At 35.8% G+C, this 15,695-nt stretch overlaps 1 protein-coding gene across 4 annotated transcripts in view; it reads right to left on the bottom strand.

Moving 5' to 3' along the window:
- Positions 1 to 15,695, bottom strand: part of LOC121738366 (bestrophin-4) — a 63,594-nt gene that overhangs the window by 24,258 nt on the left and 23,641 nt on the right. For 3 of the 4 annotated variants that reach the window (XR_006037277.1, XM_042130357.1, XM_042130356.1), the window contains exon 3: positions 13,219 to 13,399. Coding sequence is in view for 3 of the 4 variants with exons in the window: in XM_042130357.1 (XP_041986291.1) it covers positions 13,219 to 13,399 (181 nt within the window). In the remaining variant the exon portion in view is untranslated. The remainder of the gene's footprint in view (positions 1 to 13,218; positions 13,400 to 15,695) is intronic. The other variant, XM_042130358.1, reaches the window with a different exon arrangement.

Genomic DNA, 15,695 nt, shown 5'->3' with positions numbered 1-15,695 from the left:
TTAAAAATAAGAAGTGCAAATTATTAAGGAATTAAAAAAAACAGTCAAGTGCGAGTAGGACTCGCACGAAGGGTTCCGTACCATTAGGTTCGCTCTCTCTTTGTCGGCGCGTGCCGGGGCTTGCCGGGGCGGATCGGGGCTCAGCGCAACGCAAAATGCGCTATAGCACACTATTACCGGGCCGGGCCGCATCGCATTGACGGATTTTGAGTAATTTGGATAGCTCCAGTGTGACCACTCTTAAATCACTCGTGACTCGATATATCAAAAACGTTGCTGTATTCTACTAAAATCTACTAGACCGTGTTTTAGCTTCTACCGAAAATCTACCTTTATTAATCAATGTATTCTACGTGGTTGTAACTAAAATAAAACTAAAATGTTTATATTATGGACTGTCTTCATTATGCATTTTAATTTTTTATATTATTTGTTGTTTGTTATAATATCGACCTTCTATTAAAATTTACAAAAAATTTTGGACTACTAAATCGTCATTCATTTGACCTCAAATCTACCAAAAAGTGGAAATCTATGTGAAGTGTGGTCACACTGTTGCCGGGGCGCAGCGGGTTTGTCGGGCCTTGCCGGGCCTTGTCGCATTGACGGAAATCCGCTGCGCCCCGACACAATGTGCGATACGCGCATCCGCTTCCATACAAATTGTATGGAGTATTTTAGTCCATAATTGTTGTCACGGTGTGTCGGGGGACCGCCAAGTAAACTACAACCTAGAACCGCCAAGTCGCTGATTATCTCCATTCGGTTCGCTGTGAATTAGTGTGAACAGATCCATAAACTATAATGTTACGTTATGTCATATGTGAAATCAAACATCTACAATACCGGTCCCCCGACACACCTTGACAACAATTATGGACTAAAATATTACTTTACACAAGTTAGGAATTATTTGAACTTACAGGCAGTAAATATTATTTCATTACTTTTTAAAGTTGTTTGGCGGTGGTTTTTTTAAATTTCTTAATTTAATTTTATTTCATACTTTTGAAAGTTGAGTTGGTTATAGTGCAGAATAATTCCTATCAACAGAATAATATTCTCATGATTACTATCTATCAATGTCCTTTTCGATGAGGCCGTTAATATGAGCCCAAACACAAAACCTCCACTTTGGGTTCATACGAAGCTCGGTTCCTATAGAATCCAGGTGATGCTGCAGCAGCAGCATGTCAATATTTACTGTCTATCTACTTCTTACTGGTTAACGCAATTAAAATGAGCCCAAACACGAAACCTCTGCTCTAAGTTGGCGAGGAGTTGGATATCCTATTGATTACCAGGTGATGCTGCAGCACCAGGGCAACTTTTCATTAATATGTGTATACGTATATTGTATATTCACAAATGTCACGAACTACAATGAAATATAAAACCCATCAAACAACTGCAAGTTGCTAACGGCCTTTCATGAACCAGATAAACCCTGATTGTCCAGCACTGAGCAGGCTGATAATGATGAATTATAGCTAAGAACACTCTCGATCATGTCAGCTTTCAAACAAAAAAAAACTAGATCAAAATCGGTCCACCCGGTTGGATGCTACGATGCCACGGACAGATACACACACAGACAAACAGACAGACAGACAGACAGACTCCTTAAATATTTATTTTATTTTGTTCTTAGGATTTTTTGTTATAGCGGCAACAGATGTATTATATACTTTGTGAAATTTTCAGAAATCTAGCTATTAGCGGTTCTTGAGATACTACAGCCTGGAGACAGACAGACGGACAGACAGACGAGAGCGAAGTTGTCCATTGGCCTTTTATTACGTTAAGCTTCAGTAAATAAGTGGATAACCATGATTGTGCAGTTGTGAACAATAGCACAACCCACTATGATTGTACAAATGACATATTTGAAGGACCTACATATTTTGAAGATTCGAATTTCGATTCCAAATGGCAGGCATCCGGCAACTGTTGCGGTAGGTTTATCGTACCCGTAATTTTGCTTAAAGCGGAGCACTATTGGGTTTTAGTGGGAAGACCGTACGCCTGGGAAATCCCATATACCCCGACCGATGTCCCCAATCTGTCTCGCACGCGTAAAGCATTTCGCCATGTAAATAGATGGGTGGTAATTAGTGGTAACAACATTTAAAAGTCTACTCTCGAAGTATGGGACGGAGTGGTGATAATGATGATTGCACTTCATTCTGCCGCATTCTGACCGTACCTAAGCTATTTCATAACTTGGTTTCATTTGCAGCGCTGATGTAGCAATAATTGTTTAAATTAAATTCGTCACATCGTGAACATTCCCAGTTCCAACTTACGAAAGTGCAATGGTTCAAACATTTCAATTATTCACAAATCATTCATCACTAACTTCTACCCAGTTATGGAGGCTTTTAGACAGAGGTTAATTCAAAAACTTTGTAGATTGGTTAATATTTAAAAGGGCTAGGAAATAGATGAACTACTGTCAAAAAAACTTCGAAACCGGGCATGATGTAGCTTAAGAGGATACACCAGAGGAAAAAAAAGTACGTGTAATACCTATAGCTGTCTCCCTTACCTCAAGCCTATACCACAGAACGCGATAGAGACAACTACAAAAAATCAACGATTCGTTGTCCCCTGATTCCTTCTCCAAAACTTAACCGATTTAAGTACTTTTTTCATTAAAGATTAAAGAAAGGCTAGAGCTGTGTTCCTATGTTTTGCTTTTTTTGTATAATCTAGCCAAATCTGTTTTCTGGATGTTTGAAGACAACGGAAAATCTGGCCATTTTTTTGGGTTTTTAAACGTTCATATCTTATTTAATAATTAAATTATGAAAATACCACCAAAACAATAAATGTAAAAAGGAGCCAAGCAAAATATTGCATAGCAATGCAATATAGCTATCGTAAAAAGTTTTCAGATAACATTCAAGCCAAGCCTTCAACTTATTTTGTAATTTAAATCAACACTCAGTGAATTTATCAATAGTTTTCTTTATTTTATAATTATTATAGTGGCTCGGCAATGAGCACAAGAAAAACAAATATAAAACTTCATATTTGGGGTAGTTCATACTTACACAAACGGCAAGCGTAAAGTGTATTTTAGTAATGTAACGATGCATGTGGACGATGGTAGCCAATAAATCCAATCAGTCGCTGATTATTTCTCTAGTGCTCATTGCCAAGCCACTATAATAATTATAAAATAAAGAAAACTATTGATAAATTCACTGAGTGTTGATTTAAATTACAAAATAAGTTGAAGGCTTGGCTTGAATGTGATCTGAAAACTTTTTACGATAGCTATATTGCATTGCTATGCAATATTTTGCTTGGCTCCTTTTTACATTTAATGTTTTGGTGGGATTTCATTTCTTTTTTTAAGGTTTCTTTTCTTTTCAGGTCACGTTAAAACTTTTCTGTACTTAGCTTAGCACCCATTCTCTATCTCTAGGTATATATATTGATAATAACAGGTAGGTACTTCTAAAAAGTACAATTTCTATGACGATAGCCCAACAACTTTTGAACTTTCAGGAGGTTATTCGTGCACCGATGTTACTTTCGATTGAGTATTACGACCTATCCCGGATTTTTTTAAACCATAATAATTATACTCCGCAAACAAGCGATACCGCGATATAAAGGGAGTGCTACACCATCTATCGAGCGAGTATGGAGTGTACATCGTAATTCGCAGTTCTGATTTCATTTATATTTTAATCGAATTTAATTATCATAGTTTCATTGTTAACTTTGTTAACACTATTTTTCCTTTTGTACGTAAAATAATTATTATGAAGTCGAAACCCATTTTTAATGTTCTTGCAAAGCCACAAACATAAAAATCTTATCTTTTATTTAATAAAGTTATATAATTATACTTTTCAGTTTTTAGGTTTCCTTGCCCAAAGGATGAAAACGGGAGCCTATTCCTAATGAGTCTAGACTTCGCTGTCTGTCTGTCGTCCGTCCGTGTGTCACGAGGCTAGATCTCGAGAACCGCAATAGCTAGATATTTTTTTTACAAATTATGTACTTACTTTTGTTGTCGCTATAAAAGCTAATAGTCCAACTAAATTAAAATAAATGATTAATCGGGGGTCTCATACAACAAACACGTTTTTTTGCTCTTTTTTGCTCTATATCCATAATGGTAAAAGTGAGGTTTTTGAAAATTTCAGAAAATACTTAATTGTATTTCAACTTTAATAATAAGTAATAAAAAGTACATAAACTTGTGATTTATGGGGGGCTCCCATACAAATTTACGGTACGAAACCCTATATACGCCAGTCCGACTCGCACTTGGCCAGTTTCATAATTTTCCCTTTCATTGTGGATAACGACCTACCTTGTTGCCAAATTTCAAAGTTCTAAGCCTGCTAGAAGTACCTTAGAATTTTGATGATCTGTCAGTCAGTGAGTGACAAAATGTAGTAACTTTGATCATCCGTAACTATTAAACTATTTATCGAAATGTTATGTAATTTGGAGGTTAAGCTAGTTTTAATTCTTGCTCCTAGTCACCGAAATTCTAAATCCCTAGCTTTGTTAACATCGAAGATAAAGAGGGTGTGAAAAAGCCGCGAACCGCTTCGAGAAAAGTATGCTACGGCCGTGCCTTTGCTAAAAAGCTTGGCTGGAGCACTGCCATGCTCCCAGTAAAAGAAAACATAGGGACATTGTATTAGTGGCCGTAGATATTCAGGAAAAAAAGTATAACTTTACTAGCATTATCCAGGGAGGAAACAGGGGACAAAGTTTGAATGGAAAAAGGGCGGTGTGGATTCCTATTAATTTAGTCGTTTTACTGCCGCACTCAGAGTGGAATATTATAACATAATTTATACTTACTTAAATGTAATTAATGTAAAATTTTGACATAGATAAGCCTATGCATTAAGTATCTGTCAAACGCGTCATTAAATTGAAGGTTTTTAATAATTAAATGTCTCTGAGTACGGCAGTTACTATGTTTTCGTTTATTTCATAATAGATCTTTTCATCATTAGATATCTTATTATTTTTTAAACTTTTCATTTATCAATTATATTTCTTTAAAGTATGTATAATAATTAGTTTAATTACTCTTTGTTTACTGTGGTTACTGGTTACATTTTCCGTAGAACTGAGCACTTTGCCTGATAAATATTTTGGCTTTGTCATATTAAATTAGTATTTGGTAGTACACAGTGATATTATATATTATGTATAATCTATACAAACTATACGAGGCTAAAGGCTGATATTAATTAATAGACCGTTCAACAAATTCAATCAATACGCGCAAACAATTCGCCAATCACGTTTTACACACTAATTATTATTTGATTATGTTGTAAATTATATAACTAGCACCATTATTAGGAGGTATATTTTGTATTGTGTACACCCTGGATTACTCATCCAGGGTGTACATTGATTATGGATATTGAATGATTCTTATCATCCAACAAAAATCGGCCAAGTGCGAGTCAGACTCGCGCATGAAGGGTTCCGTACCGGTACAGAGTGAAAGTAGACAAAAAATTGTGTTTTTTGTATGGGTTAAATATTAACTTTATTTTATTTTTAGTGTTTGTTGTCATAGCGGCAACAGATAGATATACACAATCTGTGAAAATTTCAGTAGTCTAGCTATAGCGGTTCTTGAGTTACAGCCTGGAGACAGACAGACGGACAGACAGACATCGAAGTCTCATGAATAGGGTCCCGTTTTAACCCTTTGGGTACGAAACCCTAAAAAAAGCAATGTTAAACCCCCATCGCTCAGCAAAAATTGGATGCGCAGAGAAATTTGTACTAAAAGAAACGAAACGTCCTGTCCGATTGAAAATTACGAATAGCATAATATTAATATTATCCCAGTCCACAAGAGTCAATACCCGACTAATCAAACCATGTTTTTGCAAATAAACGTAAACATAGTGTATTATTATTCTTAAAATGTACATTTTAGCGTATCAATCTTGAAGTTTTGCGTGGCCTTATCTATCATCCGAAACATTACAAGGACATAAAAATTCATAGGTAAAATATTTACATTTTTTAATAAGTTTGTAACACGTTTGTAATAAGTATTAGTGACAAATTGACAATAACAAAAAGTTTAATACGTGAGTAAATATATTTCGAGATATATTACCGAAAAACAAACAAAAATTAGCCGCTTATAGACATTAGCTGTTAGCCATACGATTGTAAATAGACTGACTAGATATGTGTGCCAAAGGTATATACATGCATTTAGTCATCGTTGTCACTTGTCAGACATAACATACAATAATTTAAAAAGTAACTAGAATTGAGATCCGTGTTTACTCATAGCTCGTAACCCGAACAATGTAGCAGTGAATGAAGATTTACTGCATAAATTCTAATATCGTTTCAGTACTTTCATAACAAACCGGTTGCAATGGTATTTCAAGTTCAAATACGACCAGTCGTTTCTAGGCTCTAGAGCGGGCTAAAGAAATATAATAAGGCTTATAGTTAACTGATCACCAGAAATAGTAACATTTCACAGACAAAAATAGTAAACGAACACCAAAATACAGACCACCATTTTAATGTAAAATGATAACCAAAGATTCAATATTTCGCTATCCTATTTATGTAAAATGACTCCAAATAAATCATTGTAAAACCAAAAATAGTAAATGATCACCAAAATTAGTAAATGATCACCATCATTATACCAGCATTTTGATGTAAAATGATCACCAAAGATTTAACATCTCGCTATCCTATTTATGCAAAATGACTCCAAATAAATCATTGATAAACCAAAAGTAGTAAACGATCACCAAAATTAGTAAATGATCACCAACATCATACTAGCATTTTAATGTAAAATTATAACCAAAGTATTTTCATTTTGCTATCCTATTAAAGAAAAATGAACTTGAAAAAGAAATGTTATTTGACTATCGTAAATAAATAATATAATAATGATAACGGGACTCAGTATAAGTAAGGTATGAGGTGTCCGTCTGTTAACTCTTCAGGTCCAAATTGCTGAATATATAATATGGAGTTATATATATAATAACTCCATATTATTATATATAATATGGAGTTATTGTACTTTTTTGTTAATATGCTTACGTAATACATTTTTTGTCAATCATAGTGATTTATTTGGACAGAAATATCGCATTGATTTACTCGCTTTCGTGATCATTTACTATATTTGGTGATCATATACTATACTTGGTGATCATTTACTATATTTGGTGGTCATCTATACTAATATTATAAATGCGAAAGTATCTCTGTCTGTCTGTCTGTCTCGCTTTCACGCCAAAACTACTAGACCGATTGCAATGAAATTTTGTACACAGTTATTCTAGAGTCTGAGAAAGGACATAGGCTACATTTTGATGTGGGAAAATATCTTATTTCCATGAAAATATCGATGAAAATTAATTCGCATTGCGCGTGGCCAGCGCTCATCCCGGGGGTCCTGGGTTCGAGTCCCGCAGGCGGAACAAAAAGTTTTCAATGTTCCTGGGTCTTGGATGTGTATTAAAATAATACTTCAAAAATCTTAAATATATTTTATTTATACATAAAATATATTTATTATAAAAAATCCAGAAATATATCGATGCAATGAACATTTTAGTTCTAATACGATTCAACAGATGGCGTTTTATTTCTTACTTCATTGTAACATAGAACTAATCATACTTATTAGTTATTATGTTTTTGTTTATAGTTTTTAATACGTTAGAATATTATGTTTAATAATATTATCACTTGGTATAATAATAATCAATCTATCTTATCTTATAGAACTCCTACTGCATTTCTAAGGAGTTCAAGTGTACCGTGTTGGCCATCAACATTTTAATTCTAATATATGAAAACAGATGGCGTTTTATTTTTTACTTCATTATTGTAACAGAACTAATCATACCTACTTTATTATATATTACTAGCTGTTGCCCGCGACTTCGTCCGCGTGGACTTCAGTTTATAGCGCGCGATGTCAACAAAATTGGTGTCAAAAGCTTTTATAAAAAAACCCTGTTACCCCTTAAATACAGCTGTGCAGTGTGCACACTGTCATATATTATTATCTTACCTAACTTTACATTATCTATTTGGCTGTATTTCCTTTCACTTGTGGCTAATGTTCTCGACGCAAATGCCACAGGTCTTTCTGATCCATCTGGTAGCCTATGTGAAAGTACTGCTCCTAATCCTACAGGTGAGGCGTCAGTGGCTATAATTAATTGTTTCTTTGGATCGAAATGTGCTAGAACTCTGTCCCCCTTAAGTCTCTTATTGTGATTGGTGATCTGCGTTTCATATTTATTTTTGTCGAAGTAGTTGGCCGAAGTTGTCTTCTTGTAGATGTTACAGCGTTCGTGTTCCATGCTCTATTTAAGTCCTGCGATATGTTTTTATTCTCAGCTTTCCCCATTTCCATTGCTGAGGCTATCTGAATTAGCTTTGCAAATGGTGGCGTGTCTCTTTCTTGAAGAATTTTTGTTCTGATGTCGCTATCTCTTAAGCCACGAATAAACTAGAGAAGCTTATAGAACAATAACTCCATGGTAACGTCTATGACTCCATGGTAACGTGATACAATAGTTCACAGATAATGTAAAGTTAGGTAAGATAATAATATATGACACACACAATAAGTACTTCATTTTTGTATATTAAACTTTATATTTTATGCCAAATTTTAAAGCATATTTAGCCCCCCAATTAGACAACTTTACCCATAAACTATTTATCATTGATAGGTTTAGCCCCAATTTCACCAACGTTTGTTAGTTAACAGCTTGTTAAAATGTCCTGTCTTCTCTTTCATTCATATGAAAAACGAAACAGCTAACGTGATACTAATTCGAGCATTAACTTTAACAGTCGTTGGTGAAATTTGGTCTTAAGGTTACGTCACTTCCTGCACAGATAAAGTACTGAGTTATTTAATACCGTAGAATAGATATAACAATCGAAAAAAATCGAGACCTAAATGTAAGATGATACCACCTCTTATAGAAAGACTTTTGAGCAAGCGTCAGCGCGATGTAGAAGACGCACGGCGCCATCTATTATGAACAAATTTACGACCCTTACAACCCTTTTTTCCAGTAAAAAAGTAGCCTATGTCCTTTCTCAGGCTTTAGACTATCAGTATACAAAATTTCATTACAATCGGTTCGGTAGTTTTGGCGTTTGGCGTGAAAGCGAGACTGACAGACAGACAGACAGACAGAGATACTTTCACAGCTGTTTTTGGGTATTTTGATTAATTAAGGGCCGCGCTACACCGGAATGGCAGCGGCGAGGCGAGCACTTTCAGCGCTGCCATTCCGGTGTAGCGCGCTGCGCGGCCCTAAGAGGGGTACCACTTACCAGGGTTTTAAAAAGTTTTTAAATTTGACACAAATTTTGTTGACACCGCGCGCTATAAACTAAAGTCCATCCGGACGAAGTCGCGGGCAACAGCTAGTTATGAATAAAAACAATAATATATAATAAAGTAGGTATGATTAGTTCTGTTACAATAATGAAGTCAAAAATAAAGCGCCATCTGTTTTCATATATTAGAATTAAAATGTTGATTGCATTGATACATTTTCTGGATGGAATATAAAACAACACGGTACACTCGAACTCCTTAGAAATGCAATAGGAGTTCTATAAGATAAGATAGATTGATTATTATTATAGCAAGTGATAATATTATTAAACATAATATTCTAACGTATTAAAAACTATAAACAAAAACATAATAATAAGTATGATTAGTTCTATGTTACAATGAAGTAAAAATAAAACGCCATCTGTTGAATCGTATTAGAACTAAAATGTACATTGCATCGATATATTTCTGGATTTTTTATAATATTATACATAAAATATATTTAAGATTTTTGAAATATTATTTTAATACACATCCAAGACCCAGGAACATTGAAAACTTTGTTCCGCCTGCGGGACTCGAACCCAGGCCCCCGGGATGAGCACTGGACACGCGCAATGCGAAGTAATTTTCATCGATATTTTCATGGAAATAAGATATTTTCCCACATCAAAATGTAGCCTATGTCCTTTCTCAGACTCTAGAATAACTGTGTACAAAATTTCATTGCAATCGGTTCAGTAGTTTTGGCGTGAAAGCGAGACAGACAGACAGACAGACAGACAGACAGAGATACTTTCGCATTTATAATATTAGTATAGATTGTTTTTATTCATAACTAGCTGTTGCCCGCGACTTCGTCCGCGTGGACTTTAGTTTATAGCGCGCGGTGTCAACAAAATTTGTGTCAAATTTAAAAACTTTTTAAAACCCTGGTAAGTGGTACCCCTCTTAGGGCCGTGCTACACCGGAATGGCAGCGCTGAAAGTGCTCGCCTCGCCGCTGCCATTCCGGTGTAGCGCGGCCCTTAATTAATCAAAATACCCAAAAACAGCTGTGCAGTGTGCACATAATCTATACTAATATTATAAATGCGAAAGTATCTCTGTCTGTCTGTCTGTCAGTCTCGCTTTCACGCCAAACGCCAAAACTACCGAACCGATTGTAATGAAATTTTGTATACAGATAGTCTAAAGCCTGAGAAAGGACATAGGCTACTTTTTTACTGGAAAAAAGGGTTGTAAGGGTGGTTCCCCTCTTAGGGCCGTGCTACACCGGAATGGCAGCGCTGAAAGTGCTCGCCTCGCCGCTGCCATTCCGGTGTAGCGCGGCCCTTAATTAATCAAAATACCCAAAAACAGCTGTGCAGTGTGCACATAATCTATACTAATATTATAAATGCGAAAGTATCTCTGTCTGTCTGTCTGCCAGTCTCGCTTTCACGCCAAACGCCAAAACTACCGAACCGATTGTAATGAAATTTTGTATACAGATAGTCTAAAGCCTGAGAAAGGACATAGGCTACTTTTTTACTGGAAAAAAGGGTTGTAAGGGTCGTAAATTTGTTCAAAAAATTCATAATAGATGGCGCCGTGCGTCTTCTACATCGCGCTGACGCTTGCTCAAAAGTATTTCTATAAGAGGTGGTATCATCTTACATTTAAGTCTCGATTTTTTTCGATTGTTATATCTATTCTACGGTATTAAATAACTCAGTACTTTATCTGTGCAGGCAGTGACGTAACCTTAAGACCAAATTTCACCAACGACTGTTAAAGTTAATGCTCGAATTAGTATCACGTTAGCTGTTTCGTTTTTCATATGAATGAAAGAGAAGACAGGACATTTTAACAAGCTGTTAACACTAACAGACGTTGGTGAAATTGGGGCTAAACCTATCAATGATAAATAGTTTATGGGTAAAGTTGTGTAATTGGGGGGCTGAATAAGCTTTAAAATTTGGCATAAAATATAAAGTTTAATATAAAAAAATGAAGTACCTACTTATTGTGTGCACACTGCACAGCTGTATTGATTTAAGGGGTACCAGCAGGGCAATCGCGTTATTTTTAAACGTTTCAATTCAGGTTCACATTTGCTTTGGTTGTGGTTCAGTTACGGTTTGGTTCCGCTGCGTCTGAACTAATTTCAGTATCGTGCTAACGTTCCAACCGTAACTCAACCTTAGATGGAACTCGAACGAAGCACATCGTTTGACCTTTAGACAGACATTGCAGCGGACCAATCAGCGCCCTTTTGATTTAATTTTGATTGGCTTAAATATGAACAAATTTTTTCCAATGCGTTAATTGGTCAATTACATATGGATGAATATGACACGAGTGAAGTTGTTTAATGTTTTGGTACGTAGTAGGTAGATAAGGAATAATGAATGTTACTTGGAGTTTTTAATTTACGTAGGTGAATTCATAATTTTATTTTACTATATTTTACAAACGCCATACTTTAAGTGTTGAATAGTGACTTGTGAGTTGTGACTTGTGACAAAAGTTTTTGTGGCGCGGAAAACATTTACTTACGTAAAGAAATAATGTCAAAATTCAATTCACTTTTTATTTTATTTTACAGCTTTGAAGTAAAACATAAGCTTATATTATAATTTGATTATAGCTTGTGTTATATTTTTCCATCGATTTTTGTCAATTTAACACACCAAAATAAGAAACGTTTCAGAAACGTGCGAGTAGTAGTAGCATTGTATCAACTTTTTGTTTTGACAGCGTTTGCGCTTGGGCTGAGGTTCAGTAACGTCTCAACTAGCTGTCAAAACGTTAGCGCGATACCGAATCGTACCAAAAGTCTATCAACGTCCGAGTTTCATTTGCGCTTCAGTTGAAAAAATTTAGCGCGATTGCCCTGCTGGGTTTTTTTTATAAAAGCTTTTGACACCAATTTTGTTGACATCGCGCGCTATAAACTGAAGTCCACGCGGACGAAGTCGCGGGCAACAGCTAGTTTACTATATTTGGCGTTCGATTACAATTTGAAGTGTAGCCGTGACTAAAATAGCTGGTAGTATTGCAATTTTAGACATAATTTTTTTTGGTGGTCATTCTATTTGTTTCCATATAATAATAATTAATAAATGGTTTAGGTTCAGAAAATAGCACATAAGTAAAGATAGTTAAAACAATCTGTGCGTGCAGCGCGGTGTATGTGATTTGACTTGACGATTAAAAAAAAACAAATTATAAGTGTCAGGAATCAGGGACCCGATTAGCGTAGGATAGCCTATGATCGAAACGTCAATCGACGCTTGAGAATGGAGCCCTAGAATGCAAAATAATGAATATTTTATCAAAACTTTTTGCTTACTGATACAGCTGAATATAGCACTTAGCGACCTGATGATGAGAAATCATTGCTAAGAAGTAAGAACACTCAATCAAACAGCTTTCAAACAAAAAAGTAAATCGGAATCGGTCCACCCGCTTGGATGCTATGATGCCACCAGATGCAATGGACAGGCAAGACAAACATATTTAACTTATATTATAATTTATAACCCCTTTTTCTTCGGAGTTTAAAATGGGTGGCGACCGGTGAACACAGCGCCCTGCGCCGCACGCAAAAAAGACACAAAATATAACAAACAACACAGAAGTATGCCGCGGCCGGCCCCTAGACGAGCAATTTCATTTTCAATATCACGCTTCAATTTTATTGGACAGTATTATTTGACAATTAGATTGAAGACGCGCGATGTTAAATATCAACCCTAGACGGTCAATAATATTACGCAATACGTGATATTGACAATAAAATTGCTCGTCTAGGGGCCGGCTAAGCCATTAGACACAAAGCTACACTCCCAGTATACTTGTCTTTACTTTACTAACCGCTCCAGGGATGCCTGCTGATATGAAGAGAGCGAGCGTGTCCGGCCACGGCAACAGTTTGTACTGCTCCCACCATCTCTTCACCACGAGACTGACGTAGAAGCCCAGCACGAACGACATGGGTATCGACTCGCTCTGCGCCCCGAAATACTGTCGAACCTTCTCGAATATCCTGCGAACAAATTGTTCTTTAGATTTAAAGAAGTTTCTTCGTTTGTAATATGCATGTATGGGTAGCGTTGCGAGGAATTAAACGTATGGTGACTTTCCAACCTCCTTTAAAGTTCGTTTATCGCTTTATCGTGAATACGGTAGATCTTTATTTCCCACAGATTGCAACTTACTACTTTACACTACTTTATAGTCCACTTAGCTAACAAGTATAAATTCGCCCATTAATCTACAGCTCTACTTGTATCCTTATTTCGCATGCAAAATATCGCGAGCAATGAAAAGAGACGTAAGCACGATGATAATGAATTAAGTATAGTAAAGTATATGAAATAGTTCAACTGCATAAATTATACTATGGCCTAGCTTTATAAGTCGTTTGTGTGCAATCACAATAATTAACTATTATTAACCTTAACGTTAATTGTAATTATTCAATAATTACCTAACAAAAATAGGACAATAATATACAGTACTTAGTTATAACATTTATTTTAATGAATTAAAAGATATAAAAAATATAAACAAATACCAAGTTCTGCTAAATGATTTTAACGTCTTGGACTCCAATAAAATTTATGGAGGGGTGAACTTTTTCAACATTGCACCCCATTCGTGGGTTAAATATGTAAGTCTAAGTTTGCATACCAGTAGGCTTAGCATGATCGTCTCCATAGTCGATAGAAGCGCTTTCTTTCTACGGAAGAATAGACAAAGTGACAGATCGACAAAGCTAATCCGCCATTTTATCACTAAAATCTGTCAGTATGTCGATTCTTTCCCGTTTCTAATGTTGTAATGTAATGTTAAGCCTGCAGAAATACTATTTCTGGCGGACTAATGTCGCGGGAAAAAGCCAATGAATCTGTCACTTTCGCAGAGAACGAAGATGTAGAGAACAGAAATATCCCAAAGCAGCTTACATTAGGTATTTTGCAATAGAACTAATGAGTAATGACCGATACAATATTTCACTTCGATTTCCTCATTACAAGCATACCCGCAAACCTTGATACCTAAATCACATAATAACCATTCAAGAGGTAGGCAACAACTCGATGCTATTCAAGGATTTTTATAATTGATGTATACGAATTAAAGACGAAAAACAATACACTATACAGTTCCTGTATGGCTGTTGCAAAAAATGCTGCTTGATTTATTATTATTAGTCATTACATTAAGCGCTTATGTGCTAGGTTTCCGATGACCGAACTTGAAATTTAAATTGGAAACATAGGAACATAATACTAATAATATTGAACAAAGCATATTGTTATTGTGACTGGTGAGTGTGGTGACTAACTGCCAACTGGTGACCAAAACAAAAATAAGTAGATCAACATCGATCCACTCGTTTAGTAATTGCAAGTTGCAACGGACATGCACGTTAAACCAGAGTTTTTTAACCTGTGGGCCGCGACCCCCTGGGGAGCAAAAAAAGGCTGAAAAACACTGCGATTAACTTACAACACCCCTCTTTTTCATGGGGGGTTGATTTTTAAATAAAATTATTGTTTATCATCCAAGTGCCAACCCTAACAACATTGAATGACAAAGTATAATATACAATATACAATCGGGTTTCCTGACATAAACGGTAAACTGAACTACAATGGAAACGTGTTAGTTTACTGAATAATGCCCAATTTACAAAACACAGTATGTATGTTGAATCATACAGTTTCAGTTATCTTTTGAAGAATTGTGCAAATAGTCCTGGGTTTGTCCTTACTTTTCTCGTAAGAAATATATTATGTGGGGTTCCCAGTACATACACAGAAGTCGGTTACCAATTTTTCGTAGAAGGAAAATACATAGAACGTTACCACGTTTGGAGCAGTGTTCCGCAAATGGTGTGCGGCACGCTGGTGTACCGTGGTCAGTAGTTGGCACTAGTTGGTGTGCCTCAGGTCACAAGGTACTTATTCCTAGTTTATGAGAATCAGAAAAAGGTTCATCACAGTACGATCGACTAAGAAATGGAATATCAGTGCACTCCTGTACAAACTGACTTATTTATTGTGTACCTTGAACACAAAAAGTTAGCGAAACACTGCTTTAAACTTTGGAGTAGATATTACGTTGGAGAGTGCTCAGAAATACGAGCTCTATGTTGCAACTGCGAACGCATGATAAGATTAGCGAGTCAAAGAAATACAAGAAATTAACAAGCACTATACATACATACACACAATACCCTCAGAACAGGAAAATAAGGTAATACCAGACAGAAGTAAGTAACTTATTATTATCAATGCTTAGGTATGCTCGTAAGATGAGGGGATTCCCATCTT

This window comes from Aricia agestis, chromosome Z, assembly GCF_905147365.1.
Source record: "Aricia agestis chromosome Z, ilAriAges1.1, whole genome shotgun sequence".
Taxonomy (NCBI): Eukaryota; Metazoa; Arthropoda; class Insecta; order Lepidoptera; family Lycaenidae; genus Aricia; species Aricia agestis.
Note: the sequence above shows the minus strand (reverse complement) of the source record. Positions and strands in the feature narration are given on the sequence as shown.